Here is a 20,988-nt window from a genome sequence, read left to right on the forward strand (position 1 = left end):
TAATATTAAGTTGTTTAGCTGATATAGTTGAACACGGGAATTATTTATAATCAGCAATCAGCTATGTGGGTTAAATCCATGTGGAATGAAATGAACTGTAAATCATTATTTGTTACTTTGCAAAGCAACCTAAAATAAAAATACACATGCATCCACAGAAAACTAATGAAATGATTGTACAATGTGATGCAAATAAAAGTGTTCATCATAAATAAGTTTAATACATTTCTCAATTAGACAGAAGATTTAAAAAGTGATATTTTGAAGCCAAATAAATTATAATAGCTCTGTTTTTTTTCCCTCCTCTTCCCCCTGCAGGTGATTTTTATCCTTCAAGCTTGGGACCTGGGAGCTTCAGGGTCCTGCGCAGTAGCTGTTTCTAGGACTGCACTCTTCTGGACAGAGATCTTGATGTTGTTCCTAGGATCTGCTGGAGCCAGTTGCCTAGCTTGGGGGCAGGGGGCCACTGCACCAAGTGCTATACACACTCCATTTACTCCTTTGTGTACCTTATGCAGACTTCAGTGTCCACATCACTCTTGTGTAACTTGCCTGTTAGACCAGAATTGACTCTGAGACCAGCGACAAAGTCATAACTCAAACAAGGAGAGCATAAACAGGTGAGAAAATTTCCAACAGCATATATAAATGTACACACCTTTTTTTCTCTCCACATGAAACTCTGTGTAGTGTAGTTCAACAACCAAATGAAGTAACATCAACACAAATACATTTTTGAGTCATGATCATTTTTGTTTTATGGTGGATTTAAGTCCTAAAATAGTAACAACACTTGTGTTTTAAAGGTCATTAAAAAAACCTGACTAAATATTACATTTCTAACCTCTCTGTCAACAAAACTCGCAACTGTGTTTTTAAGAGATAATATGTCATCACATTTTCTGTCCTTTTCCCCTGCAGGACAAAGGACGAAGTACAAGTTAGGATGTAGTTCAGACAAAACCAAAAGAAAAAGCTGTTCAAGCCTAATTCATGAGATTTTTTGTAAGATTTTGCTAACTACATTTCCTGTAAAAGCACCAAAAAAAGATATTACAAGCTTAATATGTCATAGGTGCCAAGAATTCAGTGCTCTCTGTTATTTACCAAGAACCACGGAACAGTAGATTTCTATGATCTCTGGCATGTTTCAAGTGCTCCAGGAGTTCATCACAAGTTAATATTTGTGTTATTCTAGCCCATCCTCATCCTTTTTATTTTTAAAGTAACTGGAATTAATTATTTTGAACAGATGTCTTTGTTATAAAATGTAAAAAAAAAAAAAACAACAAAGCAAAACAAAGAAAACAGGCCACAAAAACCTAAGTAATGCTACCATCTACTCACTTACCTTCAATTAATTTGCACTGAACAGTTATCAAAGAGGTGACCCACACCTTATTATTCTTTACATTTTAATGAGTTTTCCTGACTTCAGTGACTCATGATCAGAATGATGTTGTGGAGTTTCCAAAACCTTTACTCGCTTTTGTGTCTAAAGCCAAAGAGACTTAAAATATTCAGTACACTGCAGAAAATTGGTTCTTAATTTATTTGAAGTTAGGGCAGTTGTTTACAAACCACAAATCTTTTGACATGGCATCGGAATCATCAAATAAAGCCGGAGTATGAGCATGTCAGTTTTTAAATATATTTGAAAAAGTGTCATATGTTCATTATAAAAGTGTATGAACACATTTTAATGCGAAAGAAAATTGTTTCAAATCGCTCAAGTATGTACAAAGAAAATGAAAGAAAGAAAATTACACATACAGTCAAAACCTGGATTTTTTTCTCTTTTTTTTACACTTAATTACAGAAGAAAAATTACAATTTTTCAAGGTTAAATAAAAAAACCAAATCGATGTGAGGAATCTTTTCATTGTTATTGTTAATTTCACGATGCAATTATTGCATTACGCTGATGCTGTCAAGATACCCTGCAACAGTTTTTAGTGTCTTCACCATTAATCCAAGAAAAATATGTTGTTGAACTGCGTCGCACAAAGCCGCTTAACTTCCTCTAAAGTAATAAAAAAAAAAGAAAAAGGGGAAAAAAAAAGACAAGGGTCAACGTAAGGAGAAGAGGAGATTACTGGGACAGATGGTGTACTTTTGGTAAGAATGACATACATTTGCTTTATGCCAAATAGGGGAGACGTACCGTTTACTTCGATCAGATTGGCGTTCTTCTGATTCAGGATCACGTACAGTTCTCTCTGGTCTGACTTTTTGCCGACTACCCAGTAGTCTGTCATAGCTTTTACGATGATTTCCTCATCTTCGTCAACCCTGAAAGACAGAAAGAACTACATGTTTCAAACGAAGGTGTTCACCACATTCACAGTGGGCTCTTTGTTGCTTGAGAGATCATGTAATGTACCAGAGAACATTTTAACCTACTCAAAACCCCCCAACTTATTACACTGCAGGATTGCAGTGTAATAAGTTGCTTCGAAGACGGAAAGAATGTGGATATGCAAAGATCCCAGGAGTGTCGTAATAAAACTGAAAATTACACGGCTGTGCTGAAACGCTGGGAAAATGAGTTTGTACTTGTACACATCTTCTTTGTTTGATTCTAAAATACACAACTAAAGATGGTCTAATGCTGCTGTGATCACTCTTATTATTATTATTATTATTTATTTTTATATAAACCAAAACTAATCAATTCTTTATCCTCTCTGGTCACCATTAGGAACACCAGCAGTACCACCTATCTTATCTGTGAACTGTCATTAGAGAACTCTCGAAGAAATGCCTGATGGCACTTAGTAAATATAGCTTAAGTTTCACTAAAGTGTCCTCTGATTTTACCTGGCAAAGTCACAATTGATATCTCCCAGGATCTTCATGAGGTCAGGATGGACAGAGGTGAGGCAAACACTGGCGGTCTTCCTCATGTGGATAGTGCTCTTCTCTGCCAGGTTCATGTGGTTGAAGTAAATGAACTTAAACTGGGGCTCCTTTTCTGGCCTGAAAGTAACAAAAGTAAGCAAAAGTTAAGCAACTTATAAAAAGTGCCGATAAAATGTTAGTATTACAAATTATCCTTTATACCTGATAGTTTAGAGAACCTGGGATTTATGACTTTAAGGTGCCAGCACAGCTTTTCAAAATCTGCATGAAATGTGTGTTACCTTGATATCCAGTAAGATCGGTTAGAGTAAGAGACAAACAAAGTTAAAGAGGCTGGGCCAGTCTCTAAAACCATACTGTTACCAAATGAAGCCTTAAACCAAGGTATCATTTTACTTATCCCTGCTTCATTGGTTACCCACGCTGTGCCAAGTTAATGAGCTGGAGTTTACTTAACAAAAGTGCCTAAACTGCATCTATGGACATGTGTGTGAATGTATTCAAATAGGTGATTTTTATACATGATGTGTGTAATTATTTACCATTGGACGAGGCCAAACCAGGACACAGACCTGAAAGCTAGCTGATAAATTTGCAGTGGCATTATTTATTGAGTGGATTCTTCACTAGGGTGATTAAAAAGGAGCCCATCAAACTGCCTCGGTCAGGTTTGGATTACCTGCCGAGCCGTGTCTGAAGCTAACTGCTGGAATTAAAGGAGCGTTGACCAGGATGCCAGTCCTTAAAGCTGTACTGCTTGAGTTACCCCTAAGTAGTGACATGATGCTACCCAGTGATAGTAAGAGTCTCATCTATCACTGCCAGCCAGGCAGAGCTAATGCTACAGGCCAATGACAAGCAAAGTGGGAAGTGTAATCACCAAGCACACAAATCAATCAGCTTTCTAGTTATAGCAGACTGACTGACAGAAACATGAATGTCATCGATACTTACAAATATGACGCACAAATGACATTAAGGTACGTTATTCTGAAAAGAGACCTGAGACCGCTCTTTTCTAGCCTCATTTTCTAATTTTGGAGTTCAGATTGCCTTTAAATATCCTCCCAGTCTTCCTGATACTGTACAAAGGCACAAGTAGAAAAAAACTATTTGATTTATTTTGAATACAGTAATGTGCAAAAGTCTCGTGTTTTTCTACCCAGGTATGCTTTGGCCTTGGGTCTGGGATCACTATCATTGCTGAAAAATGACACTGGAGCCAATCAAATACTTTCTAGATGGTATTTTATGGTGGACCAAACCTGCTGGTACTTTTCTGGATTCCATCAATTTTGGCAAGATCCCCACTGGCTGCAATGAAGCCCAAACCATGATAAAGCCTCCACCAAGCAGACACTCAGGGTTATACTGTTCACCTGACTCCTCAGTACATACTGATGAAAAGTTGAACCAAACATTTCAAATGTGGATTCATCACTCTAGTTAGTCGCCACTGATTTTCACTCCAGTTCTTTAAAAATGACTTCTTGACATCCACTTGTAAAGTTTCTCCACATTTCTTCATAACACTGCACAAAATCAAACTACTTGGTGCAAAAATACAATTTCATGCATTTCAAACTGTGTTCTCTTTGCCATTTTTGAAGATTTAACTAAGGAATTGGGAAAACGTTGATGTGTTTTTGTGGCAGGCTGCTAGTAACAAAGTATCTAAAGATGCAGTTTTATATGTTATAATATTACAAGAAAGTCTGGCTGCTTGGAAGCAAAATATAATAAATAAATAAGGGGTGGCTCAAGATTTTTGCACAATACTGTAAGCACACAAATAGTCCTTCAATGTCGTAAACATATAATATTAAACTCTTGAGCTACAAACAATAAGATGTATGTCTAGTTTCTAAACCCTGGTTTTGTGTTGCAATCTTTATGTATAATTTTAAAATAAAATGAATAAATATCTGCTGTAGGTATGGCATTTTGTCCGTATCACTTTTTATATCAACAATATTTGTAATTTGCCCAGAGGTGCATCATTATGCCCTGTATTCTCTGTAAAATGAAGCTGAGGTAAGCGTAGCAGCACCACATAGAGATTAGATCAGGAACATGCCAAGCTAAAAGCTAGGAAAGAGGAGAAATTGCAACAAACCCTGATATCCTGCGGTTGATTGTGAACTGTTCACAAATATCAGAAGCCAGCAAAGTAAGCTGAGGGCCCACCAAGCTGTCCAACTGCTCACAGAACTCCCTCGTCAGCTCCACAGAGGCTATTAGGAAACAGACGAGTGAACTGTCAGCTGTTACTGGACATAAGGTGAGGAAAATGTAATAATTACGTTTTATAAGAGCAGCAAAAACATCAAAATGCCGAACTGAAAAAAGCAAAATGAAAGTGAACTTTCATCATTAAACCGGGAGGGCACACACACTTACCACTGATCATAAAACAAGCTGCTGCACTCATTGCCTGGAGATCAAAGCAGATCACTGCAGGTTAAAATCAAGGTCACACAGGCCAGGAATCACACTAATGTGCGGGATATACTTCATCATTTTAAAATTCCGCGCACTAATCCCTGAAGTCCACATCGTTTGACAGAGCAGTGGAATATATTTTATCCCAAATCTACTATTCATAAACAGAAAAAAAGGTTAAATCCCCCCCAGTCACAGATTACAAGAATCCTCCTAAAAATGAATAACAACTGCCCACTCATTTTTAATGCATTAGAAAAAAAAAAAAGAATCAAAACTAAATAAATCAAGAGAAATGAAACAAGCCTGTCATGCCAGAGTGTTGCATTTAACCTACTGTACCTTGTAAACAATCAGATGCAGCTCCTCGTAGCCGTCCTCTGCAGAGACGAATATTTTTGGAAATCGGAATTTGGCCTCCGGATCTTTCAGATTTGTAGGTCCTGTCAAAAACCTGAAAAAGACAGACGCAGTGTGCCTGGGTTCATATTCACAGACCAGGTATCAAAATCAAAACAGATGATCTAATTACTCAAAACCAAATGACTGAAAATCAGAAAGCTCAATTGGTGCCTAAAACACACCAAAAAACAAAAGCACACGATGCTATTGACTCTTTACCCCTTGAAACCAGGAGTAACCCTGAGCTGAACAGTTTCTATCATATTTCAGGCCTGTTTATAGAACAACATGACTGGATGTGAGAGGGTGGTCTCTGCCAATGCAGCTTCCCTTAGAAAAACCTGGAAACTATTTTAATGGTTATCAAACCACATCTTTATTAAAATATACTGATATAAACTCGTCATTAAGGGTACTGGGGAGGTCATCAAATGTCATCTTTATGGGGGAAAGAGTTAAGAAATGAACCTGAAGAATGATGGGAATGAAAATATTAAGATATGCGTGATGCTGGGAGCACATGAGGTTTCCAAAACAGGAAAAGCTCATCCTCTGAGAAGCAGTTAAGGTATTATTTCTAATCACATTAGATTTCTATGAATCTATCTACTATCTCAACATCTGTTGGATGGATGGCCCTGAAATTGCGTAGATGTATTTGTAATCTCCGGAAGACGAAGTATTTATTTGTTTTGACTGATGTGTTATGAATCATCACAGTGCACGTTTCTCCATAATAATCAACAGTTGTAGTAAAGTAGCATATTAGCCTAAAGCCAATAATGGATGGCACCAAATCTAATCAGGAATTTACCACACAAATATGAGCTTAATGTTCTCAGGAGCAAAAACCGTTTATGCCTCTTTTGTTCACAACAGAACAACGAATTCACTGTTATATAGTTACACAGGAATTTAGAGAAACCACTTAAACTGCGGTCGTGAGTTCTCAGAACCTGCTCTTTGAGCAAAAAAAACGACAACATCACAGAACGTAAGTTTGGATAACATCATAGAAAGCTCACGGCTCTCCAACGGGAGATTGAGAGACCAGTGTTGGACTGTTAGAACAGCTTTGAAATTCATATGAGTTGTTCGCACTAAAGTAAAAAGCACCATCACTTCATGCGGATACCCTCTCGGCGCCAGCTGCGGTCGCAAGGCTGGAGCCGAACAAAAAACACCCTGATAACGACTGTGTTTAGTCTGTTCCTTCCCATTCCAAGGCCACCTGGGTTGGCTGGAAGACTGTTTACTTAGCCTAGCAGGGCAAAGGACACTGTCTCAGCTGAACTCTGGACACGCACACACATACATATACACTGATATGCACACACTCATCCCCCCTCCCTTTCCAAACGCCTTCGACGCTTATTCCCTTCCGATGCTGACGGTGGATCAAGGAGACCAGTGCACGCAGGCCCGGATGCACTGTCTAAATCGGCTGTCTCTCACCCTTTACACACCCCTGTTGCTTGTCATGTGTTTCTTTGGTGTATTTAGAGTTTTTTCATGTGCAGAGGTGTTTTTTTCTCCTTATCTTTCCTTATGTGGTGCATTTTCCATTGTTATACCTCTCTGACCTGTCTTCCCCATGTGATGTTTGTGTAATGCATGTATGGTCAGAAGGGTAAGTCAGCGCTGGCAAAGGTCGGCAGCCTTAACCCAATTTCCTTCGGGGTCAACCTTCAGGATCAATAAAGTTTTATTGAATTGAATTGAAAATTATGTGTAACAATTTAATGTTTCCAATTAAATGCACGTCTATTGTGTAGTGTTGTCCAACAGACTCTGCAATCCTATGCAACTTCCATTACTGCAATACCTTGTCTTGATTTAAAAAACATTTCTCAGCATTTTTCAAGAAATGCTGTGTCGTCTGTCCCGTGTAATTTCAGCAAGAGTCACACTCGGACCACTGTAGCAACTTTACATCATCGTGAGACACAAGTTAGTTAAGCAGCATGCAGACATAAGCTTTGGCAGGGAGGCAACACCTGAGCAAACTTTCTCCTGTTACACATGGACACGGAAACAAAATAGAAAGTTGAAACCTCTCGAGGCTGGAGTGATACTCCACCCCTTGGCTAACAGTACGGTGTGTTAGCCAAGGGAGTTACCTCGTTATCTAATTTGCTTGTCAGTGGGTCGAAATCACACATGGTGTCACACACACATGCATCTGTATCTTATCATTCATATGTGCATCCAGAACATGCCTTTTGACGTATCTGGGATGCCTTGGCCCACGAATGACATTACTCTAGTAACCGCACCACTGCAGGGGGTTGGATTAAAAGAGATGGGCGCAGGGATCATAGACTTACCTCCCATAGTGCAACAAATTTCCAGCAACTTCTGGTCTCATTGGGGAGTCCCTGCCAGCCAACTGAAACAAGCAAATACAAGAGAGTAAAATTATGGATTGTTTAGCCAATTATTTAAGTAGATCTATTATGCTTTCCTTATTTTAGGTCATATTTTCTGTCAGAAAATAATCATTATATTACTAAAGTGTCAGATATTTATATTAAACACAGCCAAAGTTTCAGATAATGGGGTCAACGTTTGTGCAAATGATCCCAGTGAGCCAAACTGCTCTAAATGCTACAGTAGCTTTGTATGTTTTAATGACGGTGGATCCTTCTATGGAAACTAACAAAACCATGGACACAGACCTGTTTTACAAATTATATAAAAAGCTTAGCATTAGCTGTACAGATTTATCAAGACAAGTTAGCCATGTTGTCATATGATATACACTATGCAATATCGTGAAGCAGTGGTCCTCTTCTCTACAGTCATGACACCTCCTTTGACCATTCCTCGATTTGCCCTTAAAATAATCTAGTGGGCTGGAGTTCTGCAGAAGTCCACTTTTTTCACTCCACCTACCTCTGGTTCTGAGTGTCTGGGGAAAAGCGAGGTGGTCAGATATTTGTACAGGATCCTCATGTCATCTTGTTCCAGCCCGCTCCTGTAAACACGACCACGATGCCAAAAAATGACACCTTGTAAACGTCACATTGCACTAATGAAAAAAAAAAAAAACAACTAAATGCATGGATTCATTTTTATCAGGTGTGCTGTCAAATGTGTTATGGATCACTGGATAGATATTAAGAGAAAATGCCTTACTATTTGCTGTTCAGCAGTGGCTATAAATGGGATTCAATGAGTGCTGTGCAGCAGATGCAGCTGCTTAATTTGCACAGTAATTAAATATTCCTTCCTGTTTGTCCATCTTCAGTTCACAGTGAACGATTATGCTGCTCTCAAGTAATTTCATTAGCGATCATGTAATTCCCCCTGTGCTTACACACAGAGCCGGTGGCCGACAGCACAATTAAAAACAAGTGACATGTCAGGGAGTGCATAAACCACAAAGAGGATTAACTGCTGTGTTTAGAACCACCACTGTTTACCCAGCATGCCATTATTCGTGTGCTGATGCCAGCACAGGATTTTACCTTAATACACCGGATGGCTCAGTCAAATTTGACAGATGGTGGGTTTGATGGACAAACATACAGTTTAAAGCACAGCATCAACAAGTGTTGTATACCAGATAAGTTGGTCATTATACAGGAAGGCTGTGTATTTGATCAGACTGAGGCTCTCCTCCACTCTGTTGACAAAAGACTGGATCTTCAGGTAGGTCATCTTGTCCAATGGGAAGAAGCTGATGCCTCCGAATACATCGAGCAGGTCGCAGGACTGCAAGTGGAGAGTCTGCAGATACTGGAAACCCCAGCGTGATAACACACGGACACACACAGACACAGGAGACGCAAAAAAGAAAGGGTTTAGTTTACCTGCCCACAAGTGCTTGCTTACAGTTCAATACAGAAAAGAGGATATAAGAAACTCTTTGACTTGTACCGCATTGACATTCAACCTCTGACAAGCACACCACAGCCTCTCTCTTTCTCCCCGTCTTTAGATTTCATGGTGGACAGGGAAGCCCGTGTTAATGGATGAAGGGTATTCCCTAATTAGAAATTAATTTTTAAAGCAGCTCCTTAAAAGCAATGTTCCGGCTAGTTGACAGAAGTGTGACGTGAAGACAAATAATGGGGGCAAGACAACGATCAAGACGTCAACCATGACTGCAAACATCTTACAGCTTTCCAAGAGTAACGGGAGCATTCACAAATAAACAGTGTCCCTATGACAACTGTCATCAGTGAGGGAAACCCTTGTGATAACAAGGACAGTCAGGCTCGAATGAGTTCTGTTAAAAACACACATGCCGGCATTCTAAGGGAATCATCCTGTCAAAGCAAGGTCAATATACATGCATGCATGATCTGAACTCAAAACATATCCGCCTAGCAACAAAAATGTTATGGCTTGTGAGTATTTATTACCCTGTAGAAGAATTTCTCAAGTTTCTGCATGAGCAGCTCCACTCCGCCAGCTTGCATTGCTCTGGAAAAGGTGCCATTGAAGAGCTACAGCATGAGGAAAATGAGCATTGTTAAAACATGACTTATTTTGGCATCATACAGGTATAAATTAGTAATGTGTGACACTCAAGAGCAATGATTCAACATTCCCCCCAGTAATGTAATCCTTTCATTACGTATTTCAAGCAAAATTCCCTCAACATAATGCACAGACCTGACTTCATGAGAAGTGTTACAACCGGAAAAGACCAGCACTAAATTTAAATGAAACAACAGTAGTTTACTGACTCCATGTTGCCTTCTTTTTAATTTCTTCCTGTGTTTTCAGCTGATTGCAACTTTTACATTTTGTCTGTCATTTTTCTCTTATAGATTAACCTTAAAATAGTAATAATAGGAACTTAAAATACTATTTATTTCAGGAATAATTTCGGGAATTAAGAACACATCTAATAAATGAACAAAAAAAAAAAAAATCCCCTGCAACACTTCAGAGTACCTCTGGGGGTGCAGAGTTGAGAAACACTACTCTAGGGTGTCATTACATGGCTTTGAGCGAATAAGGTCTTTTTATTAGAATAAGCCTCCAATGCAGTAAAATACAATTTTAACACAAATGTGATAAAAGCAATGACATTTATTTTAATTACTTTACTAAACTTTAAGTCAAAGATTTCTTCATCCAGAAGATAAATGTATCACTACACACAGCAGCAGGAACCCTTTGACATTTTCTATATTTCTTAACAAGTCAAACAAATATATATTGTACTATTTCATGTCATTTCAAGAGCCGTGAAATGTGTATTTGTGAGGGGAAATGTTTGTGAACCTCTAGCATTAGTAATTTAACATTAATTACATATTTATTTAAATTATTTTAAGATTTAATAGAGTAGTCATTTGACTACAGATAGATACCGAACCCCAAGTCGTGCTCCACAATGCGTTGCTCAGAGTATGAATGTGTGTGAATGAGCCACGTTGTATAAAGCGCTTTGAGAAAGATAAGAATAGATCAGTGATATATAACCAACTATTTTACTATTTACGAATCACCATTATGAAGATGGTAAGCTAGCACACACTCTAGGACGCTTTCAAATTTGCTAAGTAGCTCATCGGCAGAAGAACAATGAACAGCAACGATGTTTGTGTCAAAACGTGGTGTCCACATCTCCTCAGACCTGACATGGGCTGCCCACATTCAGGTCCAGACCAAAAAGGCTAGGCAGCGCCTGTATCACCTACGACAACTGAGGAAGTTCAGGGTCTCTCCAAAGATCCTCAGGATTTTCTATACAGGCGCTGTGGAGAGCATCCTCACACAGAACATGACATCGTGGTTTGGGAACAGCTGTGTGAAGGACCAAAAAGCTCTCCAGAGAGTGATCCGTACAGCAGAACGCTGCTGCAGGACTGCTCTCCCCCCGCTTCAGGACACACCAGGAGATGCCGGACTAGAGCAGCGCAGATACTGAAGGACCCGTCCCATCCTGGCAACAAACTGTTCCAACTTCTGCAATCTGGTAGAAGGTTCCGCATCTTCCGGGCAAGGACAGAGAGACTCAAGAGGAGCTTCTATCCCCAAGCCATCCGTGCCCTAAACACACACACCCGCCCTCTCACATCATCTATAATTGACTGAGACAGGACTCTTCCAGACACTAAACCAAGGCACAATGTACATTTCAATTCCTTTAATTTTAAATATGTTTATATTGTCTATCCTGTAAAATAGTCAGATGTCTATTCATATTAATGTACAGAATTCACCTGCTTGCTGCTACTACTGCACATTCACCCAGTGTATATACTATATATATATATATATATATATATATATAATATGTTCTTCCTCTACACCCCCCCCCCCAAAAATTTTTGCACATGTCGAGGAGCGTGTCAGGCTACATTTCACTGTGTGTTATACTTGTATAACTATGCATGTGACAAATAAAGAACCTTGAACTTGAAAACATCACCACAGCTCATCTGCACTCTGTTCAAAGTCATGCTGACAAGCGAGAATGTTTAATGACTAAATAATTTTAAAAAGGACGTTTTGATGTGAATGATAAACATTTTGTTCTGAAGAAGAGAAAAAGAAGAGACTTAAAATGGAATGCATTAAAAAAAAGTGCATTCCAGTATAAAAACCTTTTCCTCATCTGTAAAACATGATGGTGGCTGTGTCATGGTTTGGGTCTGTGTTGCTAAATAACAACTTATCACACTGGTGGTTTAAGTGATTTTTGTGTTGTAAATGTTAAAAAGTATGGCAAATTCTAAAACCGCACTCAAACTCACCTTATACATGCTGTAGCACTGCCTTACCACTGCACCATAAACGGTATCCTACAAAAGGCAAGAGGGAAGCTAAGTACAACTGGCAATACTCAGAGATAAACAATGAAGACATACACGAATACTTTTCAGTACTCACAAGCATTTCCTCTTCCTGATATTCTACTGTAGGTGGTTTGCCATCTTTGTTTGGTTTCTCAATCATTGGATTTCGAACCACCTGAGGATGGATTTTTTTTTAATAAAACAGCACAAAGGAGCATTACAGAGTTAAGAGCAGAATGATATTTAAAATGAAGGAGACAAACTCTGGACAAAGACTAAATACTGGGAAGGTGATGTACACATAAGCTTGCAAGATACCATGACCATCCAGAAATTTTCCTCGGGCTCAAAGAAAAACTGCCGGTTCTTCTGTGTGTGCAGGGATTTAGCTGGTTTTGTTGGACAGAACGTCCTGGAACAAAGGGGATGTGACAGTGAAGAAGGGCGACACACCCAAACAACACGCACGGCTCTTAAATTTCTGTCTGTATTTACACTAGATATTTATCAGTGTGCATCTGACCACTTATTGCAACATTTCCCTTTTCTATTGTGCTTCAGGCTTCCTTTTGCTTCATCACAGCTACAAACGCTTAAATTTATGCTCAAAGTACAAATAAATAGACTGCAAATACAGCCATGATGCTGCTGCAGTAATATATACACCATAATACTGATACCTGGTGAATTGCACAATGGCCTCACAAAGGCCGACATTTCGGATCTTCTCGTTCTTCTCAACATCACTGGGGTGGTAAAACAGAATCTTTTTCTCTTCCTAAAACAAAAATATTTGCATTAGGCATGCTTTTTTCATCTAAAGGCTAAAAAGGTTTGCATAAGAACTCTTTATCAGGGAGTCTCACTCACCTCTCCTTCTCGAGGTCCAAACGTGGGGTTGTAAATGAAAAAACTGAGTAAAGATGGTGTGTACTGTTTCTCTTGCATTCCTGAGGCCATTTTGGGGCTGTGGCACACAAAGAGAAAGGTGACATACCTTTAGACTCCATCCAAGTTGCTCTTATGTAATACTTAGACTTGGACCTTTTATTGTCATTGTGCACTTTTTTGCACAGCGAAATTGGGTAGCAAGACCACAAAGGTGCAAAAGTAAAGAAAATAATATACAAAGAAGAAAAAGCAGTATATTTCATATTTTCATATATATATATATATATATATATATATAAATACACATACATGTGTGTGTGTGTGTGTGTGTGTGTGTGTGTGTGTGTGTGTGTGTGTGTGTGTGTGTGTGTGTGTGGGATTAAACTATATACAGGGGTGCACATAAGTGGTCTGCAGGTGCACATTCGCTGTCAAAATAAAAGATGTCCATCAGATAAGAAGTTGCAACGCCAGTTTGCGTACATAAGATTTTCTGGAGGAGGACAGACCTTTGACTAGAACTCTTGAAGATGTCGAAGAAGCAAGCTCCTTTAAGCAATTACTTTGGTGGTCCTCCACCTCCAAAGAAATGCCAGAAAGAGTCCGAACCGCAAAAGAAGTGCGTATACTCAGAAAAGTGGTTGCAGGAGGTGAACTGGCTTCAAACAAATGATGAACGCACACAGATGTAGTGCAGAATATGCTGTGAAAATCCCACTCTAGCGGACAAAAACAGTGGCTTTTATATGTACGCAAATGCGCATTGCAACTTCTTATCTGGTGCGCGTCTTTTATTTTGACAACGAATGCGCACCTGCGAACCACGTATGTGCACCCCTGACTATACACGGTGTATGTAGAAACACTGAAACAGAAGCAGTGTGGGGGTGTATACAAGGGCAGTAATATAATATAATAAATAAATAAGGGTGGAGGGGCTATGATCATTTAGGATGGGAATGGTAAGGTCACAGAGACCAAAATATTGCACAGAGACCAAAACATTGCATAGGGGCCAAAATACTGCATGGAAAAAGGGAAGACCAAAATATTCAGTCACCTAAACTCACCTGATCATCAGCATTAGTGTAACTTGTGTCTGCCTTTCCTTTGCTCCAGTGGCCGTTTGGTTAGCATGCCGTGTTCCTACAAAACAAAGACAACAACATCCAGTTATATAGTGACACAAATCCATTGGTAATAATACACTACTGGTAAGGTACACATTTTAAAAGGCGCTGGAAACATTCCTAAGAAATTCTGGCCAATACTGACATGATAGCATCACACAGTTGCTGCAGACTTGTTGCCTACACATACATGGTGGGAATCTCTCACTCCATTAGTTCTCTATTTCACTGAGATCTAAAGATTGCGCTTACTGTACTTAAATGGCCTCCACAGAGTATTTTCTGTTACCCTGCTGGAAGAAGCCATCAGAAGATGGCTACACTGTTGTCATAAAGTAATGAACATGGTCAGCAAGAATGCTACAGTAGACTGTAGTGTTTAAGCAATGGTCGAGGGGCAAAGAGAGTGCCAAGACAATATTCCACCCACCATTACACCATCAATAGCAACCTGAACTGTTGATACAAAGCATGTTGTTTACACCAAAATCTAAGCCTACCCTCTGAATGATGCAGGAGAAATCAAAATTTAGGCGAGCATGTGTGAACTGCAGCTTCAATCTCCTGTTCTTAGTTGACAGTAGTGGTACCCGGTGTGGTCTTCTGCTGCTGTAGCCCCCAATTCAAGCTTTGGCGTGTCATGCCTTCAAAAATGCTCTTCTGCATACCTTGGTTGTAAACTAGTGGTTATTTGTATAAGTTTGCCTTTCTATCACCTAGAAACATTCCCCTCTGCCATCAACAAGTCATTTTAATTCCAAAATTGGATGCTCACTGGATATTTTCGCTTTCCCTGGAAACCCTAGAGACGGTGGATCAGCAGTTTCTGAAATGCTCAGAACAGCTTGTCTGGCATCAACAACGATGCTGCGTTCAAAGCCACTTAAAATCATCTTTCTTTTCCATTCTAATTTTCAGTTTGAACTTCAGCAGGTCGTCTTGATCATGTCTACGTGTCTAAATGCACTGAACTGCTGCCATGCGATTTGCTTATTAGATATTTGCATTTAAAAGTTAGCAGCCATGTTGCTGTGTATAATAATAAAACGGTGTACCAGTTTTTGACCATTTTGGTTAAAGTTAGAGGCACTAGGTCACGCAAGGTAAAATTTTAGCAGTTCACTTCATTTACTGGAGATAAAAGTGATATAGTTCAGACGCTTACACCTCTACATTTAAGGGGTGTGTTTGTTTTCTACTCGTTTTACATTTTGTCATTATTGTCTCGTACACATACGGTACTGCAAATGAAATGCTACTACTGTACTTTAGCCGGCAGAGAGAAATACTTGGATATTTTTATACAATATGTGTTATAATAAACTACAAAACAAACACATAAGGAAATTTATGTGATTGTGTACTACTATTGACAAACATCCAGTCAGCGACCAGCCGGAGTCACTCAGAGCAGCTAGCTTGTTAGCTTGGCTCTGCTAGCTGTAGGCTTGTGTTGGCTGTCGGAGGAACCGTCAGTGAACCGTGACAGTAACACTCACCTTACAGAAGATAAACACAACACGTCCATGTACTCGCTGATACAGACAGTGAAAATTAAAAGAACTAATGCGTAAATGGTGTTAATGGGAAGCGAAGCCGCTTGCATTCTACTTCACATCCTTAACTTCCTGCTTTTAGTTACGAGGTGCTACAAGCTCAGTCGCTCGGGTCAAACCGCTTTCAAACAAAGTTTCCTACTCTCCAAATCGGGGGTTCAAATGATCTGTGGGGTGCTCCAGTTTAACTGACCACAACACGTTTTGCTGAGTAAGCATACTGCTGTGCAATAATATTACAGAATTAGAATTTTTAAATACATAATAGCAAGATACAAAGTTTGTCTTTTTCGTTTTAAAATGTTTTTTTTTTCTTAATTTGCACCCTTTATATCTTATCTTTATATAAAATTAAATCTTTAAAACATACATTTCTTAATTACGGACATTTCAGGTTATAAATGATGAATAGTACAGTTGATACTTAGGAATTAGTGCCACCAAAACATGCCAGCACCCAGACTGTTTTTCTTTTGATTCTCCAGTAAAGCTGTCTGTGAAGGTTCTCAGTCATCCAGGTCATCGTAGTCAAAGGAGCTTGCAAAGAAAAGCGTCTGGACTTATTTTGATTGCTTGAAGACGTTTCACCTCTCATGAACTGAAGAAGCTTCTCGGATGAGAGGTGAAACGTCTTCAAGCAACTTAAAGAAGTCCAGATGCTTTTCTTTGCAAGCTCCTTTGACCTCCAGTAAAGCTGTAATCTTGTGTGTATTTGTTTTTGATTTAGACTGCCATTTATATGTTGTGTTTCGGGTCTTACCGACAACAATGTGCTTTACACTACAAGTTGTGTCCAAATATTTACATATATCCATTTTATTCTATAAATTTAAGCTTCTTTATCTTCCTTTTTTCTACACCTACAGCCAAATAATCTAACAGGCATGTCTTCTGGACTTTGAGCAACACATGGAGAGGCCTTTTCTGTAACAAAGGCTGACATTTGACAGGGAAATTTAGACCCACAAACGTCTTGATATGATGCACCAGTGCTAAGCACTGCTTTACGTATAACTTTATCATCAAAGCATACTAAACACCATAATATGAGTTCGTTTAATATATACACAGTCAGTTCACAAGTGTGTGTGTTTCCACATGTTTATTTACCACATTCATTGTCAGGGGGGAATGCTACAGACGAGAAACCACATACCAATATAATGAAAAGACACATTAAGTTGTGATGCCTTTAAAATAAAATAAAAAGGCCTTTTTTAAAGCAATTTGTGCACACAGACATTAATAGAAAACATATTTAATCCCTGGAAGTGGATCAGAAGACTCCAGATGTGGGAAAGTGACCAAAGGACCTGAATGCTTGAACTTTTTTCATCTGAAAACTCAGGATAGGACCATGGATTGGAATTCTGGGGAAAAGAATAAACAAATAAAGGAATACTCAGAATTAATCATAGCTCTGCATGTGCCACGTGACAAAAATCAAGAAAACAAGCAAATCTAAATCTTGTGTCAATTCCCTCCAGGATTAGGGAAGAGCTGGTAAATAAACAATAAACACAGACTAAAGCGGTCCATTTTGGATCGCCTAAATCCTTCATCCTATTAACTAAGACAACTTTTTTGTTTGCAAATGGATAATGGGTAAAACTGGGGCAAATGATCGAGCATGATGATGACCTTAATATCAACATGTGTGGTTCACACATGGCATAATGGTTAAATAGGGATCAGAAAATACACCAATGAAACATTCCCAGGATTTCAACATTATAGAAAAACAATACCTTCTCTCACCTCATAGATGTATAGTGCATTTAAGGTTTTCTGATGTTTTCTGATTCTTTGTGAAAGACACCCCCCCCCTCCCACACACACACACACACACACACACACACACACACACACACACACACACACACACACACACACACACACAAACACACACACACACACTAAATCTCATATATCACCCAGTTCGTCTCTTTTGGCACAGCCTGTGTTGGTTCATTTCCACCAGCTGAGTCTTAATCCAACTAATAAGATCATTTCTGCCCACATGCTGATTTTTTTGTGAGAAACCAGATACCAACCGTCTACTCCAATTTTGCCATCGCTGTCATCATCAGCTGCTGAGATGAAGCTCTTGGTTTCTGCGTCAGTCAGTGTCCGTGCACTGGGGATAAACCGCTGCAGAAAAAACCTAGACGCACACACACAATGCAACACAATGATATTTATCCATGACTGATATTTATGGATGACAATATACGGCATGTTTTAAAAACAGAAAATAATAAGAACATGGAGAAAGACACCACTTCCTAAACTGGACTGCACAAGTCAAACCTCTTATCAAAAAAAGGATGAATTGTGTAACAGAAATGAAATGAAAACACCACTCACAGTGGATTACTGCGAGACAGCTTAACATTCATCACAGTAATAGAGTACTACTGTGTGATTTAATGTACCGAGCCTCCTTCTTTCTTTTTTTCTTTCTATCAGAGAAATAATACGAGATAGATTCACATTAAATATGAAGCCACACCGCACTGGGTCAGTTAGTTGACGGAGTAAATCCAGGTAGAGGAACAAAAGTGCATATTGAAAAGAAAAGACTAAGATTCAGCGCCTCTGGGAGAGCTGGGAGAGCCGTATCCTTTTACGCACTTGAGCTCAGAGTGCTCGATGTAGCCGCTGTTGTCCTCGTCGAGGATCTGGAACACATCTTTGACCTCCTTGGGTGTCTTTGAGGACAGGCCGCACAGCTTAAAGAACTTCTTGTAGCAGAAAGTGTCCGGAGCTGAAAGCATACAAATGTTGAAAAAAAGAGAAACAAATACAGAAACAGAGCTGACCCGTGAGGTTCACCGGGCCGGGAGGTGATGTGGAGATTAAAACGGCATGTGTCTGCAGCGACGGAGGGAGGGATTTTCCTCTTCCCTCCCCCCTTTTTTTCTTTCTTTTTTTAAACTTTTAAAGCCAGCAGCCATGCCCCCACAAATATAAAAAACAGAGAAGATTATTAAAACCCCCTTTTTAAAGTAAATAAATAAATAAATTCCGATTTAAAGCGGGTGCGACTTTAGTAGCGAGGACACTGTACAATATTGAAAAGCTGTGGAGAAGATTATGCACCTTTCTGCAAAAACAAAAACAAAACCAAAGAACTCGACTACAGCAACCGTTTATTCGGCATTTAATGTATTTTATTTTGCATATAAGTCATACAACCGTCATAATTGATCATGTTTAGTTATTGTGTGGTCCAGTGTGCATAAGTTGACATCCTACCTTCACAGTCCTTAATGGCATTTTGGATGTCGTCAGCGGAAAGAATGGATGTGAGTGACATGTTGGTCCTGCAAAATAGAAGAAAAGTCTTAAAGAAACACACATAGGTCTGTATTTTTCTTTTTTCTAATGATCTTAACCTACATTTGGCTGTTTGATATCCTCTCAGCCCACTTTTGTATCACACTGGATTACCTTTTTTAATATCTGTAGTGGTATCTAGGTTAATATCATCATCCCATAAGACCTCAGGTTATGAGTTTTTGATGAGTGGGCTTCATGTGTTTTATGTACAATCTCTATTTTATCAAAAAACTCCAAACATATTTTCTGTCTTATCGTTGATGCCAGGTTAATTGTGCTTTTTGATTGGATCTCCCCTGCGAGCTTGTTAATCGGCTTTTTTTTTTTTTTGGCCTTGTTTGAAGTGCTTAATTGGCTCTGTGCAAAAATAATTGGCACTTAGGGACTTTACAAGAAAAAAAATCAACAGAGGGAGGGAAGGAGTAAAATTTGTGATACTTAAACTTCCATTTCAGAACGAATAAAAAAGAGAACTAGGAAAAGTTTAAACACCCTCCCCTGAGCGCTAGACAGCTTGCTGTCTTTAAACAAAAAATAAACGTAGATAAAAAATGATCTGCAAGTTTTTATCAGGTTGTTTTAGGGGAATCTGTTAAAAGCATGAGCAGAAACAGCCCGAACCTGTATTTTGGTCAAAAATCTCACCTTTCTGTCATGTTTGGAGGAATTAAGCAGTGCTAGACGAATTTAAAACTTTCGTCACGTCCCTGAAAAAGTAACCCAAATAGTCTAAAGGCTGTGCCACTGCACCAACAGACCACACCAGACAGATACCACACCTGTACTGAGAGTTTACCTGTGCAGCTGTGGGCTACTCACCGCAGTTGCCTCGGTCCGGGTCCAAAAGCAGCAGCAGCAGCAGCAGCAGCAAATAAGACTCTTTGGTGGCTGCCGACAGCTGGCTCTGCCTTATATACGACGAGTGCGATGCTTGAGTTTCCAATCTGTCCGAGGATCAAATTCTCCCGCAGCCAGCCGCCTCCGTCTCGTGTTCCTCACCCGCTCACCTGTCCAATTAACCTTTACGGTTTATATCCGCTGCACATTCTCCTACTCTCTCTCCCTTTCCCCCGTTACTCATATGGCAGCGTGTGGTTCGTCCAATCAACTTTCTCCCCCTGTGTTACACTGCTCTCCCTCTCTCCCCCTCCCTTACATTTTCCCCATCCCATCTCTTCTCTTCTCTCTCTCTCTCCCTGCAGGTGCATTTGAAACCTTAAAAGTATCCAATAATCAGTCTGGCATCATTTCTTTGTTTTGTTTTGTTTCTTTAATGAAGAGTCTCTTTGATTTGGATGACTCAAGCAGGTCGTAATTTATCAGAAATACTCCATTACGCATGCTCTGATAGTAAAAATTCAGAAGTCAAAACCTCAGTGTTTGTTGCAAGTGAGCCATCAACCTGCCTAACAAGTTAACATGAAGATTACAAGTTTCTTTAGTGAGAATTTAGATATATGCACATAATTTGTTACTGTCAGAGGTTTTGAAGCTCTCACTCATGCACCTGTGCTAAAAGGTGAGAGGCTGGGTGGGGCCTGTGCTGAAGAGCCTGCTGGCAGCCTGCCACTCTAAACTGATGAATTTGTTTCCTGCAAAGGG

General features: G+C 39.4%; 2 protein-coding genes across 2 annotated transcripts; both read right to left on the reverse strand.

Annotated features, from left to right (window-relative positions):
• Positions 1 to 1,809: 1,809 nt before the first annotated feature.
• On the reverse strand, positions 1,810 to 16,177 carry ccz1 (CCZ1 vacuolar protein trafficking and biogenesis associated). The gene is made up of 17 exons (XM_026178991.1): positions 15,988 to 16,177; positions 14,429 to 14,504; positions 13,338 to 13,434; positions 13,148 to 13,245; positions 12,786 to 12,879; positions 12,562 to 12,642; positions 12,426 to 12,473; positions 10,077 to 10,160; positions 9,272 to 9,447; positions 8,602 to 8,683; positions 8,034 to 8,095; positions 5,647 to 5,758; positions 5,263 to 5,296; positions 4,979 to 5,096; positions 2,821 to 2,979; positions 2,165 to 2,292; positions 1,810 to 2,023 (listed from the first exon to the last, which is right to left on the reverse strand). The coding sequence occupies exons 2-17, from the start codon at positions 14,440 to 14,442 to the stop codon at positions 1,968 to 1,970; spliced, it is 1,443 nt and encodes a 480-aa protein (XP_026034776.1). The 5' UTR covers positions 14,443 to 14,504; positions 15,988 to 16,177; the 3' UTR covers positions 1,810 to 1,967.
• Positions 16,178 to 17,131: 954 nt separating this feature from the next.
• Positions 17,132 to 20,473, reverse strand: pvalb9 (parvalbumin 9). The gene is made up of 5 exons (XM_026178993.1): positions 20,206 to 20,473; positions 19,303 to 19,370; positions 18,679 to 18,811; positions 18,099 to 18,208; positions 17,132 to 17,414 (listed from the first exon to the last, which is right to left on the reverse strand). The coding sequence occupies exons 2-5, from the start codon at positions 19,361 to 19,363 to the stop codon at positions 17,389 to 17,391; spliced, it is 330 nt and encodes a 109-aa protein (XP_026034778.1). The 5' UTR covers positions 19,364 to 19,370; positions 20,206 to 20,473; the 3' UTR covers positions 17,132 to 17,388.
• Positions 20,474 to 20,988: the final 515 nt, after the last annotated feature.

The sequence above is a fragment of the Astatotilapia calliptera genome, chromosome 8, assembly GCF_900246225.1.
Source record: "Astatotilapia calliptera chromosome 8, fAstCal1.2, whole genome shotgun sequence".
Lineage (NCBI taxonomy): Eukaryota > Metazoa > Chordata > Actinopteri > Cichliformes > Cichlidae > Astatotilapia > Astatotilapia calliptera.

Coding starts and splice junctions, on each gene's coding strand:
- ccz1 (XM_026178991.1), bottom strand. Junction 8,684..9,271: donor TATAATGACCAACTTATCTG/GTATACAACACT, acceptor TCGTGTTTACAG/GAGCGGGCTGGAACAAGATG. Junction 2,980..4,978: donor ATCAACCGCAGGATATCAGG/GTTTGTTGCAAT, acceptor TGTTACTTTCAG/GCCAGAAAAGGAGCCCCAGT.
- pvalb9 (XM_026178993.1), bottom strand. CDS start 19,363: ATGTCACTCACATCCATTCTTTCCGCTGACGACATCCAAAATGCCATT. Junction 18,812..19,302: donor TGCCATTAAGGACTGTGAAG/GTAGGATGTCAA, acceptor GTATGCTTTCAG/CTCCGGACACTTTCTGCTAC. Junction 18,209..18,678: donor ATCGAGCACTCTGAGCTCAA/GTGCGTAAAAGG, acceptor GTGTGCGTCTAG/GTTTTTTCTGCAGCGGTTTA.